Source organism: Salmo salar, chromosome 11, assembly GCF_965601325.2.
Source record: "Salmo salar chromosome 11, fSalSal1, whole genome shotgun sequence".
Taxonomy (NCBI): domain Eukaryota; kingdom Metazoa; phylum Chordata; class Actinopteri; order Salmoniformes; family Salmonidae; genus Salmo; species Salmo salar.
This window is the reverse complement of record NC_138301.1, coordinates 98,309,181-98,326,808: the sequence shown is the minus strand read 5'-3', so window position 1 is coordinate 98,326,808 and position 17,628 is coordinate 98,309,181. Positions and strand designations below refer to the sequence as shown.

Sequence of the window (17,628 nt, the reverse complement as noted above, 5' to 3'; positions counted from 1 at the left end):
AAAGGGTAAAATAAATAACATGATCTTTTTTCTATTTCGACCCCCTTCTACCCTCTATCCTCTGTTTAAACGTATTAAGATGCTGTTAAAACTCAGTAATCTTCCACGATAAATAGGATGATTCAATGTTTACAACACTGTCAGCAGTCTGTGACAGTAGGATAGCCTATCGTGTCCTGCAGAGAGGGGAACCATTTTACATGAAGAGGGGATGTGTGTGTGGGATGGGAGAATGGGATAGTGTGTAGTGGATCACTTGGGAATGTTACCATTTGAATGGAAAAAGGAAGTGCGTCACGAGGCTGACAGATCTGTTGGGTACAGGCCCAGTGTTCTATCCAGCTGTGACCGGGACAGGGAACAGTCCCCACACACACTCAGAGGGGACAGAGTACATTTGCGTACATTCACAAAAGGCCACCGACCTGTGAGTTCATCGTCAAGGTTCAAGGTCTCGTATCCTCAGTTGTCCCTCCTCCCTGTTGTAGATCTTGTCGTTTGTTCTCCCATCTAATATGGGGTGGTAATTTAGCTTCACACCAAGACATGATACACAGTGGGTGTTTCTCAAAATGCATACTACCGTGCTCCAAGCACGCAAATTGGAGCACGGGAGGCTCGGAGTATGAGTCCAAATCAAAGTATGCGAAACAGAGCACGGAGGGCAGTAATCGAATGCATACTCCGTTTCTACATATTTTGAAGCATGCATCGATGCAAGCTTCAACGGAAAGTATGCAAAGAAAAATACACTCCGATTTGGGAATGAAATGTTGCCTATTCACTTCTCATATGTTGTCTGACTACAATATTTTATCTTGATTAAAATTACATTTTGAAATGTTTACCTGCCTACGTACCGTAGATCGCAAGCCCATAATAAGTCAATAGGGCTAACTGGCTAGCTACTACTGTTAGATAGCCATGAAGAATGGTTAGCTAGCTACCAACAAAGAATTGAGATCTATCTTGCATAATATTCATTTCAGGTCATTTTTGCCTGTTAAACTATCTGGTTAGCTACATTATTATGATTCACATAGCTGATAGTTATGAAGTAAAACGTTTGGTTTGTGTATATCTTGTTTCGTCTATTGTTGCAATTGTCCTGGCTGGAAGAATGTTCAGTGAATGGGAAGGTGCAGCGTGAGGTAATATAGTAGGGGGAGTGTGAGTGATCCTCAAATGTAATGTTTTATGCGTTCTCCACACTCTTGTCCTCGCAAGAACGTACTCAAGAGAACTTCATCTGAGAATTCACTCGGAGCATGAGAGTGTGGAGCACGGTAGTATGCATATTGAGAAACACCCAGTGCTCTCTCTTCTATGTTATGTAAGAGTTGATGACCCCTCTGGTATTGTCCCCCGCACGCCCTCGTGCAGACAGTTCACGATGCGTCCTCGGAGCCAAGGGGACAGAGACAGACAGATAGGCGAATGGCCTTGACCTCGAACCTAATCTATTTTGGATGGGTGCCTGATCTAAACAGCCCACTAGATAGCTCTCTCTGACAGTGACTTGAATCCCCCTGACTCCTCTGTGATAGCAATGACACAGACACACAATGATGAGTGTCACGGCTACACACAATACAGTGTCTGCACAGCGTCTGAGCGATAAGGTTCCTAGCTGTCACTCCAGTGTTCTCCACAGGGTTAATGATGCAGTACGAGAGGAGATGAGAAGAGGGGAGTAGAGAAGAAGAGGAGAGAAGTGAGGAGAATCAGAGGGGAGGACAGAGAAGGAGAAAAGAGGAGAAGAGAGGCGATGCGAGGAGTATAGGACAGGAGGATGCATGCTTGTCATCCCTGGCTCATTCAACCCCTCTGGATCAGGCCAAAGGAAGGAAGTCTAATCTGAGAAGTGTCTGAAAGTGCCAGTAGACAAAGCCACTTCTTGCTCAGACTACTTCCTGTTGTGCGTTATGTCCCCGGGCCGTGCAGCGTCGAACTCTGACCCCCAGGAGACAAATTCATGTCAAAGTAGTTCCTTCTATCATTCGCTGATCCCTCTCACTCTCTTTCTCTCTTCCTTACTTACTCCCTTCTCTGCCCCTCCTCCTCTCCCTCCATTGTGATGTTTTTTATGTTCTCGTCTCTGTAGTTTCCCGTCTTTCTATTTCGATCCACATTAAACAAAATATACACGCATGAGAAGGACCAATCAATCACACAGGTTTACTTGGCTCTCAGCAGAGCGTTCTGACTGGCTTTATGGGGTCTGGCTGCAGCTGGCAGGCCTTAAAACACACATACACACACACTGACCGCCAACATGGAGGTCCACAGAGAGAACAATCAGTGGTCTTCTTTCCAGCCCTTAGTTTTCACCCTAAGACCTCGACCACCAGGAAATATATGGAATTATTCCTCAAATGCCAAAATCATTGCCAACACAATGGCTGCTGCTCTCTCCCCCTTCCCTAGCCTCTTCTTGGAAAAACACTGAGCACATACTGTACCTCCTGTGAGTTTGTGCAATGCAGCGTAGCTAATTGTTTGTTGTTGTTTTTATGCTATCCATTATCCTGAAATTAATTGTAACAACACATCGGACCTATATAAGTCCCGCCAGTCCAGAACAATTTGTCCATCTGTGTGGTATATTAGCTGGAATGCAACGGGAATAGTGATGAGAACATTGATGGGGGAGAAAATGAAGCCATTGTTGAGACAGGATCCAAAGGGAAATGGATATCTGCTCCATCCATATGCTCTGTATAATATATAAAGGAACTCTATTCTCAAGCTCTTGGGCAAATAATGAAATTGTTTTTTAATATGCTTATAGAAGTATAGTTGTCTTTATACAAATATTTGATTAGCAGATGAGTACAGATTGGGCGCGACTCTTAGGTTACACCAAAATGGCACATAACCGACCGATATATTAGAACACCTACTTGAGTGCTTCATGTACAGTCCATTATTTCTCTGGCCTGTTGGGGAAACGGTAATGTGTGCTGTAGTGTGCATACACTAGGCTGGATGTATATATTTATACCCGTATGGAGCCAGATTCCTGCCGACTCCACTGACGCACAGAGTTAAAAAGGTCCCCATTTCCTGGCCCCACTCAGGAAGCGAAGGAATGACCTTGGCTCCAATGGGGTTGTTCAACCGGGCTTGTAGACACTTTAGCATAATAAACATTCCTCTTCAAATGGCTCTGCTCTGCTCAGAGAATAAAGAGAGCGAGAGAGAGAAAAGGAGAGATGGAAAAAGAGATCAAGATATAGACAGACAGAAAGAGGGAGAGAGCGAGACAGAGAGAGGAAGAGGAAGGGGGGCATGCTTTGATGTGGCTGTTGTCAGACACATTGGGCAAACATGAGGTAGCAGCCTCTAAATAAGGCGCTGACTCACCTGATGCCACGGTAACAATGAGCAGACAAACAGAGCTGTCTGACCCTCATAGAGGTAGAGTTGCTTAATGACTTAGGGTTGTACTGTATATAAACAAGTATCCCTCCACGTACATTAAGGAAATTAAAAATAATGGAGTGGATCATGTTAACAGACAGATTCAATCAAACTTGCCTTATATATGTAGTGTGTTTTTGTTTATGAACTACTGCCTTGGCACACGCCTCTTCTTAATAATTGAATTGTGAGGGGAGTCTACCTGAGAATATAACTTAATAAGTAGCATGTACATTTTTATTCTGTGGTCTAGTTTGACCAGCGGACTGTGTAGCATTATTGCAATATGGGTTCAATTGAAGTGAACCCATAGTATCATAACTTGCATACAATAGATAGTCAAAGAGACTTGAAATTAAATGTCTAATGTATTTTCCTTCACTCTCCAGGTGGCCAATAACTCCAATATAATGTTTTATGGTTCAAAAGGCAACGTCCATAGAAAAGCCCTGCCCACAGACAACGAAGATCTAGTGAGGTGGGCCACCGAGGAGTTTGGTGGGGTGACGTCTTTCACCACCGTCCAGAACCCAACGAGCATCGCTTCCACAGGCAGAGAGGGTAAGACACTGTCAGATACAGTCAGATACATACAACGTACCTCAAACTTACACAACTGCCACAAACTGTCCGTTTTTGCTGTGACCGAAGAATGACAGATGATGTAACAAATCTGAATAATAAATATGAATGATTTTACAGGAACAAGAATCCTTCCAACTGGCTCCAACAACTGTACACTTGAAAATGAATGGCACTCCCTCAAGCACTATTTGACATTCAAATCAAGCATACCTTCCTCGATCAAGTCCTGCTCGAACCAGCCTCTCAACAGTCACACTGAGAAAGAACTATACATCGTTAACATCCCTGAGGATGTCAGCATTCGGTAAGACACTGAAGAGTCTCTTGGCTGAAAACATTAGCAACACTTTCCATGATAGTGGCCTTATACGGGTTATTGTGTTGGTTGTTGGTGCTCTTGGTACGGTAAATCAACACTATTTTATGGTTCCAGCTATGTCTCTGTGCACGTCATCAGTGAGAGGCAGATCAGTCTGTTCCTAAGAGGTCCTCAGGGTACCACGTGGAGCATCCATGACCCACAGCACACCAGCTTCTGTGTAAGCACTGGATAACATCTACAATTGACTAAATTGTAGTATCAATGCCTGAAACTGAATCACCAATGACTCAGACATTTTACCTGCATTTGTCTGGTCATCATTTCAGGCTCAGATCAGTATGCATTATACTCTGTGACTGACAATGGTGTCCTATATACATTTGAAAATAACCATACAGTACTATCTATTATATCAAATTATGTTAATTGTATCTCTATTTTGCTCAGTCTAACAACGTGATCATGCTTGCTGCCACCAACATGATGCATACGATCCCTCCCACGGTCGACATCCCCACAGACAGTGCTGATGCTGTACAGAAGAAGGCCTTGGACCATTTCAAAGCAAGCACCATCACCAGCTACTCTGAGATCCGAACCGAGGGCACCATGGTCACACTGGTCCTTGGGAATAAGGACCACACACCAGGTAAAATACAGTTATAGTCACAGTGAGCATAGTCAATATTAGCCTCTAGCAAGGGTAGCATGACTAGGGAGTTTCTGTAAATTTGACAAATGTTCCGATTAGTTAATGTATGAAGTTAATGCAAATTCCGACGCAGAGTGACCAGCTCTACAATCATAAATGCTCATACTGTTGGTTGGTATAATGGTGCAAAACTGCAATAAGAATATGCTTTATCAAGCTTTCTCAGTAATTGGTAGCTAACACTATGCCACTGTTGCCAGCAGGCTCCGGTACTAGACTAGCTAACTAGCTTAGCCAACATTATTATTATTATTTATGATTTTATTAAAACAAATATATGGTACACCTATCCTGTAGTATCATGTACAAATGGATTCTTACTGACAGGTGAACGTTGTGTCTTGCTGTCTCAGTCACAGAGACTGCACCCACCGAGACCACCCCATCGCCCCCTAGCCCCCCTCAGATGCCTCTGATCATGCAGCTGTACACTTCTCCAGACTACCGCTCCCCTCTGGACCTCAACGCCAAGGTGCAGAGCGACAAGAGGATCTACGCAGAGGTGAGAGCCTTTTTATTTATTTCACTCCAACACCTTCCTGTTCTTTCTAATGCTCTCCCAGTTCCTCCGCCGTGCCCAAATTCTCATCCTCTAAGCCCTGCACACCTTCACATCTGTATGACTCCTAACACACAAAGCAAAACTCTCTTCGATCTACAGGTATTAATTAATGTTTGGGGATGTAGGTCCATCCAAGAGAGGTCCTGGATGTAGCTACAGTACATAGTATTGTCATATTGATATACAGTATAACACCATATATGATATAGTGACCATTCAATGTAGTATGCAGTATGTACATGGGAGCAAATGCATCCACCAACATCTCCCACCAGGCCTGCTCTAGGCCACAAAACAACACCCATACTGCAGTGTATGCAAACATTTCTAGCACTCCAATCATTCCTGTCCCCACTCATCCCTCTCCTCTCCTCCAGATCTCAGGGAGGATGCTGGGGGAGATTGTGCTGACCATCAAGGTGATCAACTGCTCGGTGCGCTCCAAGGGCTCATGCCCGGTGGTCAGGGACATGCCCTTCAGGTCAGAGATGTGCGCCTCCACCATGTGCCCCAACAGTACCAGGGTTAGCTTCTCCCTAGAGCTGCTCCAAGACCTGTCGTCCACTAGCTGGGACCTGGAGTGCTCCGTCAAACTCTGCTTCAGTGAGGTATGTACAGTTGAAGTTGGAAGTTTACATACACCTTAGCCAAATACGTTTAAACTCAGTTTTTCACAATTTCTGACATTTAATCTTAGTAAAAATTCCCTGTCTTATGTCAATTAGGATCACCACTTTATTTTAAGATTGTGAAATGTCAGAATAATAGTAGAGAATTATTTATTTCAGCTTTTATTTCTTTCATCACATTCCCAGTGGGTCAGAAGTTTACATACACTCAATTAGTATTTGGTAGCATTGCCTTTAAGTTGTTTAACTTGGGTCAAAGTTTTTTTTTGGTAGCCTTCCACAAGCTTCCCACAATAAGTTGGGTGAATTTTTGCCCATTCCTCCTGACAGAGCTGGTGTAACTGAGTCAGGTTTGTAGGCCTCCTTGCTCGCACATGCTTTTTCAGTTCTGCCCACACATTTTCTATGGGATTGAGGTCAGGGCTTTGTGATGGCTACTCCAATACCTTGACTTTGTTTTCTTTAAGCCATTTTGCCACAAGATTGGAAGTATGCTTGGGGTCATTGTCGATTTGGAAGACCCATTTGCGATCAAGCTTTAACTTCCTGACTGATGTCTTGAGATGTTGCTTCAATATATCCACATAATTTTCCTCCCTCATGATGCCATCTATTTTGTGAAGTGCACAGACCCTCCTGCAGCAAAGCACCCCCACAACATGATGCTGCCACCCCCGTGCTCCATGGTTGGGATGGTGTTCTTCAGCTTGCAAGCTTCCCCCTTTTTCCTCCAAACATAACAATGGTCATTATGGCCAAACAGTTCTATTTTTCTTTCATCAGACCAGAGGACATTTCTCCAAAAAGTAGGATCTTTGTCCCCATGTGCAGTTGCAAACCGACTTCTTCTGGCTTTTTTATGGCGGTTTTGGAGCAGTGGCTTCTTCCTTGCTGAGCGGCCTTTCAGGTTATGTCGATATAGGACTCGTTTTACTGTGGATATAGATACTTTTGTACCCGTTTCCTCCAGCATCTTCACAAGGTCCTTTGCTGTCGTTCTGGGATTTATTTGCACTTTTCGCACCAAAGTATGTTCATCTCTAGGAGACAGAATGCATCTTTTTCCTGAGCGTTATGACGTCTGCGTGGTCCCATGGCGTTTATACTTGCATACTATTGTTTGTACAGATGAACGTGGTACCTTCAGTCATTTGGAATTTGCTCCCACGGATGAACCAGACTTGTGGAGGTCTACAATTTTATTTCTGAGGTCTTGGCTGATTTCTTTTGATTTTCCCATGATGTCAAGCAAAGAGGCACTCAAATGATGTCAATTAGCCTATCAGAAGCTTCTAAAGCCATGACATAATTTTCTGGAATTTTCAAAGCTGTTTAAAGGCACAGTCAACTTAGTGTATGTAAACTTCTGACCCACTGGAATTGTGATACAATGAATTTAAGTGAAATTATCTGTCTGTAAACAATTGTTGGAAAAATTACTTGTGTCATGCACAAAGTAGATGTCCTAACCGACTTGCCAAAACGATAGTTTGTTAACAAGAAATATGTGGAGTGGTTGAAAAATGAGTTTTAATGACTCCAACCTAAGTGTATGTAAACATCCCACTTCAACTTTAGGTGTAGGTGTGTGTTGGGGGGAGGTGTGTGTGTGTATGTAGGTGTGTGTGTTGGGGGGGGGTATTGTTTTTTTAAATTTACTTCAATGAGAAAATATGTTCTAGTTTTTTCTTTTAGTATGCTTTATTTCATTATTGAGCATTTTTCATAGATCCTTGAATACATTTTTCTCTGACAAATTGATTTCAGTCTCATAACAGCAACAACGGTTCCAGAAAGTGTACATTTAGAGCTAGACTGAAAATGAAATATCATACACAGAGAATATTCTTCAATGGATAGTGTGTGCCAACTGTTGCTCACTAAACATTGTTCATTCTAAACTGTAGCTTAGTCAACAACCCAAATATTTAGTGAACTTTCCCTTTCACCTTAAAGCATTTTTGATGTTTTGAGTTGGTTTTAGTATCTTTGCCAACAAAGCAAAATGAATGATGTGTCTCACTCTCTTCGTATTCTCTTGTAGAAATGTGGAGATGGAGGAAGAGTGAAGAGGAATTTGGAGGTAACCCAGACATACATCCCACCACCAAGTGAGTTCAGTTAACTCCAAATCCTTCCAGCTCTGTTGTTGTGTTGTAGTGTAGTTTGTCCTTCTAGCAACTCAACCCTTACTTTTTCTCTTATCAGCTTTGGCATCAGTCAACATTTACAGTACAATGATAACCCCAATGTTGGCCCTTAAATGACAGAATTCATAAATTCAAATTGAGTGTATTTTTAAACATGACTCTTCTCTATCGTTGATATGACCCCCAACTTCCCCTATGCTATAATGTGCCATCTTCTTTCCTGTGGAAAACCAAAAGATATCCAAATGAAATCAGCACTAACACTGCTGTCAAATGCAATAATAGGAGAGCCACCGCATTGTCCTCCTCAGCAATTCCCCTCTCAGAACATTCCATCATCCATCTCATTCCAGCCACAGCAGCTGCTGCCAGTCTGTCCGTCTGTTTCAGTTGTCTCGCCTTCCATCGAGCTCCACTTTAACGTTGGGCCTGTTGTCATGGCGATGATGAGTTCAGGATATACGAAAAGAGAGGGGTCGTAGAGGGGATGCGAGGTGGGGTGGGGCCTCTTCCTTAGGAAGGCCTGCAGCCTGACTTTGTGGCCACAATCAGCCAGTAATGACCCTCGGGGGGATCCATTGTGTCCGAGGTCTGGCCGAGCGGCTGTCTGTCCCAAAAAAATTACTGGAGCTATTGTCAGAAACCCCCGAAAACAAAGAGGGGAAGGTGTCGCTCTTCAAAGGGGAGGACAATCTCTGGGCAGATGAGTCAGGAACTAACCTTGCATTCCTCAACCCTCTGCAAGCCCATTATTTTGGGGTGAAAAAGAAAAGAGAACGAATCTCAGGTTCATGTTTTGGCTTGGAACATAGCTCCCCAGCTATACCAACAAGTAATTGTTTCCTGCAATTTCCTCATGCAGGAGAAGAAGAGGATACAGGTTGGAGCATCAGCGGCTTGATGGTGATGGGGTTGGAGGCGACACAGCCAGACCCTCGCTGCTCATTTTTGTTTTTGCATCCTGTTTTATTGGCCAGCCCATTCTGGTTCTTATGTAATGGAAAGGTGATGTGAGCGTGTGGAGGGACTCAGGGACTTGTGATGGAGAATGGCTGAACGGGAATCAGTGGCAAGGGAACAACGTTTCCTCCCATTAAACTGCAGGCAACTCCTCATTGACCTAAGCGCTTCTTTTTATCCACGCCTGCCAAGTGACTACACAGTGCACACACCAAACAACTGGAGCCAGCCAACTTTCTGGGCTCTCAGTTCTGCTTCAGAATTCTGGCCAGAGTGTTGGAATTTAGCTTTTATGACAGTTGAAGCAGGCTGACTCCTGATGTTGTTGCTGGGGGTCCCGCCTGCTTTCATTGGCCAGGATGTGACTCCCCTCGGTTGTCCTTCCTGTTTGGTAGCTGTCCCCCAGAGGGCTCTTTGGAGTAGTAGTGTCGTAGTACAGGACTGCTGCTGTCCGTCTTCTCCACCTCCTCCCCACCTACAACAAGGCTTCTGCTTCCTGTCTCTGTTTGTTCAGCTTTGCTGTCTAACCCAAACACACAAATAACAAGTCGACCCATTCTGGAAAACAAATAAAAGAAAGACTGTAAAACAGGTTTCTGTTTAGACATGAACTGGGACAGGGCCTTTGCATTTTACATTTTAGTCATTTAGCTGACACTCTTATCCAGAGCGACTTAGTTGTGAATGCATACATTTCTTTTTTTTTTTTTTTGCGTACTGGTCCCCCGTGGGAATCAAACCCACAACCCTGGCGTTGCAAACATCACGCTCTACCAACTGAGCCGATATTGTTAGTACAGTAGTAGATCATTAATTATCCTCCTATAAAGATAACTTTAATCACTTACAATCTAATTCATTAGACTTTATTGAAGGATGTATTCTCCACATTAGTTTAATTTCATTGGCACACAAAGGTTTCAATATATTGTGACAGTAGAGCAGTGATGATTAAGTGATTTTAATAAGGTGAGGCAATGAATGATCTTTATTATTATTATTTAAAGAACAGACTATAACATAGACACCATAAATAACAATGTTAACCAGATACACATGGCTTGGATGGTGGCAAGAGGTGCAGCCAAACAAACAGAATGCTGTCCCTCACCCTTCCTGCATCCTGTCTTTCCTTCAGGAAAAGAGAGAGCGGTCGGTAGCCTAGCATAGTGCTGAGCCTAGCATGTAGCGCAGTGGCACAGGATGCTTAAGGTGGCAGGTGAGAAACTGCACAGGGTAAGAAACAGGATGGCTTCTGCCCATGGGACTGATGATTAGCTTCCTCCCAAATTCTCAGGATCCATGTTGGAAATGTTCACTAGTAAGGAAGCAGAAGCAGGGAAACGTGTGTGTGCCTTGGTGTGCATGCATTTGTGCACATATGCTCAATTGCTAGGATGCACACATGTTTGTGTGTGTGTGTGTGGGTGTGTTAGTGTCAGAAGCCTGTGTCAATGCAGCACATGGCCAAGGCCTGTTTTCTGACTTGTCAGAATAGTTGATTTGAGAGTTCTGTCGAGAGAGAGCAATTCTGCCTCAGCCATTGGCTCCAGTTGTTTTGTTTGCAACTACGTCTGTAATTGCTGCAACGGCTTGTGCGGGACCATGCCACACACAGGCTGCCCTGATGGCACTGCCAGGGCCAAGCTCTTGGACTTCACATCGCATGATGAGAAAGCCAGAACTAGCGAGTACACAACAGCGATAAGCATTTGCTTCCACAAACAGATTTGGCCTAAATTGTGCAATGTGCTTAAGACAACAACAAAAAATGTATGAGCTTGTAATGTTAACTGGTTGTGTGCCTATGAAGTGTACTGAAAATGAGGAAATCATAGGAGGAATAATAATGGTTTAAATTACAAGCATTTCCCTGCACCCGCAATAACATCTGCTAAACACATGTATATGACCAATACAATTTGATCTCTGTGATTCCGCTGATATCCAACGATACTAGAAAATACCCCAATGTAAGACATGCATTCATGTGTTTCTTCTGTGTGTTCTAGCTGTGTGTATTGACTTTGGTCTGTCAGCCGTGCTGGGCATCGCTTTCGGAGGCTTCCTGATCGGAGTTCTGCTTATCGGAGCTCTGTGGTTTATCAAGATCCGCACAGGTGAGTCGGAGTCCCACTATCTCTTTTGTGGTGTTACAATGACATGCTTCAAAAGTGTTTTAGAGGTCTTTTTTTCTTGATTTGAGATCTCTCTTAATTTTACCATGACTTCATTTTAAAATTGTATTATTCTGTTTTATGGGATCTAGGATATCCCACCGGACTGGATGTCGGGTCGACTGCAGTAAACCTCTCAGGTAAGATGCTAGTCACTGTTTCTGGTTGATGCCAGTTACAGTTAAACATAAAGAGCTATATTTTCCATGAATAGGGAATGTTAATGTAGGCAACGCATATAGATCAGGAAAACCCGTCTTCTCCTTTTCTGATCTCTCTCATGGTCTTTCTCCCTCAATCATTCATGCAATCAATCAACCAACAAGTAAATTAGTCTTTATTAGAGGCAGAGGGAACTGGTTTGCACCCCAGAGGCAACAGTTTTGCAAGCTGAAATTTGGTTTGCCATAAATCAAAAAACATTTTCTTTCTCCCCAGGATGTCCTTGCTCTCTGACCAGCAAACGGCAACCCGTTTCTACGAACCCCTCCCCCTCTGAGAACAGTAGTGCTAATGCCAGCATTGGCAGCACTCAGAGCACGCCAACCAGCAGCATGGCATGAGATCATCAGCACCACCGTCTCCCCTTTCTGACACACCGAGGGGCCTCGTGCTATTTGGTCGCTCTTTCACCATGCTTAAGAAAGCATTACCCCCCTCTCTTTAGTCACACCACAAACACCCACCCGTTCTCACCCGTGACCCCACCTGAAAGTGGTGAGGTCGGGGGCGGGGTGGGAGGAGCAGGAATGGGAGGGTGGGGGGCGGCTCTAGTCTAGTCCAGGCTCCTAACATTCACCTCTCTAGCCTCCCAGCAAAAGTTCCAGACGGAAAGTCAGCGAGGGTGAAAAAAAAGACCCCGGCTCCTAGCAACAGGAAAAACAAAGCATATCCCCTAAGAACTAACAGGAAATTCATTGCATTCTTCTCAATGAATTGTGCCTCTCTGATGGCGGCACAATAAGTCAGTCAGTGAAAAAAAGAGACAAAAGATTAACTTTTAAAAACATTATTAGAGAAACTGTTTTTGTCTCTCGACATCCACAGTTGTTGTGATTGGAAATGTCAAGGCCCCTTGTTGTAGGCAATTTAGAGATAGAACAGGTGTCAGTCCAGAATCTATCACATTGACTGTAGTTTTAATTAAAATTGTATTACTGTATATGGGTGGCTGGAAGACACCATGTCAGATTTAAAGATTTCAGACAGATCAACAAAGCTAAAATATCCAATGTTCTCCAATACCAAGGGGTATCTGTCTTTATATGAGTCAGGAAAGATTGGGAAAAGGCTACCTCTTAATTTATGTAGATGTCGGATTTTGAAGCACAAGCATGAGAATGGGTTATTCTGGTGAGCTAGTCAGATACCTTATTTTTTTGTTTCTCTCTTTCATTCCGTTTCACTTGAGTTACAATGCATTCGGAAAGTTTTCAGACCCCTTCCCTTTTTCCACATTTCGTTACATTACAGCCTTATTTTAAAATGGATAAAAATATTTAAAAAACTCATCAATCTACAAACAATACCACATAAAGACAAAGTGTAAATTAATTTTAAAAATATATATTTTTTATCTATTTAAATATGTATTCAGAGCCTTTGCTATGCGATTCGAAATTCAGCTCAGGTGCATCCCTTTTCTATTTATCATCCTTTTCTACAAGTTGATTGGAGTCCACCTGTGGTAAATTAAATTGATTGGACATGATTTGGAAAGGCACACACCTGTCTATATAAGGTCCCACAGTTGACAGTGCATGTCAGAGAAAAAAACAAGCCATCAGGTCAAAGGAATTCTCCTTGGAGCTCCGAGACAGGATTGTGTCAAGGCACAGGTCTGGGGAAGGGTACCAAAACATTTCTGCAGCATTGAAGGTCCCCAAGAACACAGTGGCCTCCATCATTCTTAAATGGAAGAAGTTTGGAACCACCAAGACTCTTCCTAAAGCTGGTCTCCCAGCCAAACTGAGCAATCGGGGGAGAAGGGCCTTGGTCAGGGAGGTGACGAAGTACCCGATGGTCACTCTGACAGAGCACCCGAGTTCCTCTGTGGAGATGGGAGAACCTTCCAGAAGGACAACCATCTCTGCAGCACTCCACCAATCAGGCCTTTATGGTAGAGTCGCCAGACTGAAGCCACTCCTCAGTAAAAGGCACATGACTGTCACGGCGTTCAAAAGGATCGGACCAAAGTGCAGCGTGGTTGTAGTTCCACATTTTATTAAATCCGTGAAACTTTGCAAAACATAAATAACTGAATTTACAAAACAAACCGTGACGCAGAGAGAAACAAACACTACTCAAAAGATATATCAACTACAAAACTCATGAAGAAAAACCCCCACTTAAATATGATCTCCAATCAGAGGTAACGAGGACCAGCTGCCTCCAATTGGAGATCAACCCAAAAAACAACAACATAGAAATAGAAAAACTAGAACTTAAACATAGAAATAGAAAACGTAGAAAAACTCAAAACACCCCCTGTCACGCCCTAACCTACTCTACCATAGAAAATCACATCTTACTATGGTCAGGATGTGACAATGACAGCCTGCTTGGAGTTTGTTGAAAGGCACCTGACCTGTGTGTAAGAAACGTAGATTATCTGTTCTGATGAAACCAAGATTAAACTCTTTGGCCTGAATGCCAAGCGTCACATCTGGAGGAAACCTGGCACCATCCCTACGGTGAACAATGGTGGTGGCAGCATCATGCAGTGGGGATGTTTTTCAGCGGCAGGGACTGGAAGACTAGTCAGGATCAAGAGAAAAGTACAGAGAGATCCTTGATGAAAACCTGCTCCAGAGCGCTCAGGACCTCAGACTGGGGCAAAGGTTTACCTTCCAACAGGACAATGTCCGTAAGCACACAGTCAAGACAACCCAGGAGTGGCTTCGGGACAAGTCTCAGAATGTCCTTGAGTGGCCCAGTCAGAGCCCGGACTTGAACCTGACCAAATATCTCTGGAGAGACCTGAAAATATCTGTGCAGCTACGCTTCCCATCCACCCTGACAGAGCTTGAGAGGATCTGCAGAGAAGAATGGGAGATCATACCCAAATACAGGTGTGCCAAGCTTGTAGCATCATACCCAAGAAGACTCAAAGATGTAATTGCTGCCAAAGGTGCTTCAACCAAGTACTGAGTAATGGGTCTGAATACTTATGGAAATGGTAATATTTCAGTTTTTAATTTGTAATATATTTGCAAAAAAACTGTTTTTGCTTTGGCATTATGGGGTATTGTGTGTAGATTGATGAGGGGAAAAAATGATTTAATACATTTTAGAATAAGGCTGTAACGTAACAAAATGTAGAAAAAGGGAATGTGTCGGAATACTTTCCAAATGCACTGTACATCATACTGTTTTTCTCCAAGCCATCTGTTACATACAAGCAGAATGTATAACTAAATGTCCATGCATGACAATGTTACTTAGGAGCCTTTGTGAATGAATACTTTTTATAGTCCTTTTTAAAAAATATAATATTTATCTGAAATTGTATTATGTCTAGATAAGAGACACATTTTACTTTCCTCAATGCAAACTAAAGTCAACCCCAAAGCAAGGTTTTACCCAAAACATTGTGAGATTTGTAAAGACCAACAAAAAAAGAAGAATTTACATCTAAATGATTGAACTCAGGAAAAACTATATTTGGAATTATTGTAGGTTAGGGAGTAATTATTTATGTCCAGTGCCAAGAAAAATGGAAATCAGATGTGATAGATGGTTGAACCGTAAGTGTAAACCCATTCTGTGTGTAATTGTACAAATGTAAATGTATTTTTATTGTATTGCCTCTTTTTATCTCTTTGAAAATGCTCTCACAATACAAAGAAAAGCTTTGTGATTATGACCTGCTGGGTATAAAGACATTCCCTTCAAACATTCCATTCAGCCATGTTTCTTAAAGAAACAGCAATACTGTACCAAAATTATACAGTTTGTATAATAATTTTTGATTTTATTGTTATGATTGTACTAGTTATTGTTCATTACACAAATGTATATTTGTTGAGTAATTAATTAGTCATTCATTTGTTTTGATACTGTCACCAAAAGCAGCCATCTTAAAACCAAGTGAGCTTCCTCAACCAAACATTGTTTTGAATGGACCAATATGTTTTTTTCCCCCACCTAAATTATTATGTAGCTAACTAATAATGCATTGTTTGTGTGTTTCTATGTGCATGTGTGAGTGAGTGCATGCATGCAAGTGTGCATGCTCTAACTTATTCCGTTCAACTATATACATATATAGATATATATCAAATAGCTTAGTACACACCCCAAAACTTTTCAAATGTTCAAATCAAAAGGCTATTGTGCAGATAAATGTGGACAGTCGGGTGCATCGCAAATTCAGAACCTCTGGACAGCAACATAATAAACTGAAGTACTGATCATTGGGAACGAGATCAGAAATAGGTAGCCTCGCCTACAAAACTAAAACACCCCATATGTTCAAATCAAAAGTCCTGATTTAACATGACATTAATAACACAGCCACATCCCGAGTACCCGGTGCCGACACGTTCAGAAATCAAAAGATGGTTTGTGCAATAGACCACTGCGCCACTCGGGAGGCCCCATTGAAGCTATTATGAGCCAAAACTTTTGACCCACAATAGTCAGCATATAAGGGGAGCACTGGCGTCCCACTGAACTGAACCTCCACAGGCAAGTAACAGTGAATGAAGGGGGTGTTGTTGTATCAGACAGTCTGTGACAGCTAGGCTCTCTGAGAGTACTGACAGAAAGCAGGGTAAATCAGATGGGCTGTCAGTTAATCCAGTCGTTAACCCAGCAGATTCTGGCCCAGCCTCTGACAAGGGCTTCCTTTGCTCATAGATACACACGAGCCAAGCAATCCTCAACACACGGCACATTTCCCTTTCTCACAATGTTAGACACTCGCAAGGCGAGCAGACTGTGTGTATTTGTGTGTTGAAGACAGAATGTGTGCATGTATTACAAGAGAGTGTCTGTGTGTGTGTGTGTGTGTGAGAGAAAGTGAGTGTTTGTCTTTCGGGAGGTGTCTTTGTTTAAATCCAGAAAGGAGAGTGACTTAGGAGGTGGTTATGAGCTCTTTGTTATTGAGTGATACACTCAACGCAGCTCTTGAGTTGGGAGGCTCCCAAACGTACAAGGTCTAAGTGTGGAAGAAAAATATTATCCAATATTTCTTGCATCATATGCAATTGAAATCACAAAAAAAAGGGGATTACTTTTTTTCTTTTATCACATTTTTTTGTAACTAATATAATATGTAAAAACAGAATATATTGAAACTCATCTGGACAGACAGGAATAATAACATTACCAAGTATCTTAACCCTTGAAATGTATTCACAGTAATACATTTTTCTGTTATCTATTTTTTCCTATAAGCAGCAACATGAAGTCATTTCCCTCATTTTGATCTGTACTGGGCTGCTGTGTTATAAAATAATGCCTTAGATTAAAGGCTTGTTTGTGCCTGGGTATAATGTGTCTATACAGGATGTCACCCTTCAGGATTGTTAACAACGTTGTTAGAGTTTGTCATCTTAACAAAATTACTGCTCCAATTCTATGCATGGATGAAAAATCCAGGGAATTCTATAACCCTGGCTAAAGTGCCTTCTATGGTGCACTGAACAAATTCAAATGGTGCACTGAACAAATTCAAATGATATGTTGTCTTTTGAAAAGTATATATATATTTTTTGTGTATCAACCGTCTTAATAAAATTAGTTTAAGAAACTAATTGGGTGTTTGTGATTCTTATTGTGATATCTTCAGATCTATTATGATTCCCTTGCTGGCTTACATGTAAGAGCAGGGTCAAGGTCAGAGGAGAGTTAACGTTGCAGAACATAGCTGCTGTGAGACTCAAGCATAGAAAGATAAGCAACTCAAGCATCTGCTATGCCTTGGGTGTCCCACAATGTTATGCTGCGTTCATAACCAAGTGGAAAGGTGGTATTTACCTCATACGACTAGGAGAAATCCACTTGAATGCCCCTCCAACTCGTAATTACTAGTAGGAAACTCATCTATCATCCCTGAACCCTGATCTCTCCCACATTCTGAAATCTCCTACTAAGGAAATTACC

At 42.4% G+C, this 17,628-nt stretch overlaps 1 protein-coding gene across 1 annotated transcript in view; it reads left to right on the top strand.

The window, feature by feature from the left end:
- Nucleotides 1-17,279, top strand: part of eng (endoglin) — a 51,053-nt gene extending 33,774 nt beyond the window's left edge. The window contains exons 5-14 of the mRNA XM_014128696.3: nucleotides 3,813-3,984; nucleotides 4,126-4,312; nucleotides 4,442-4,547; nucleotides 4,778-4,979; nucleotides 5,396-5,544; nucleotides 5,982-6,212; nucleotides 8,278-8,344; nucleotides 11,356-11,463; nucleotides 11,613-11,660; nucleotides 11,959-17,279. Coding sequence (XP_013984171.3) covers nucleotides 3,813-3,984; nucleotides 4,126-4,312; nucleotides 4,442-4,547; nucleotides 4,778-4,979; nucleotides 5,396-5,544; nucleotides 5,982-6,212; nucleotides 8,278-8,344; nucleotides 11,356-11,463; nucleotides 11,613-11,660; nucleotides 11,959-12,083 — 1,395 coding nt within the window. The 3' untranslated portion in view covers nucleotides 12,084-17,279. The remainder of the gene's footprint in view (nucleotides 1-3,812; nucleotides 3,985-4,125; nucleotides 4,313-4,441; nucleotides 4,548-4,777; nucleotides 4,980-5,395; nucleotides 5,545-5,981; nucleotides 6,213-8,277; nucleotides 8,345-11,355; nucleotides 11,464-11,612; nucleotides 11,661-11,958) is intronic.
- The last annotated feature ends 349 nt before the right edge of the window (nucleotides 17,280-17,628 follow it).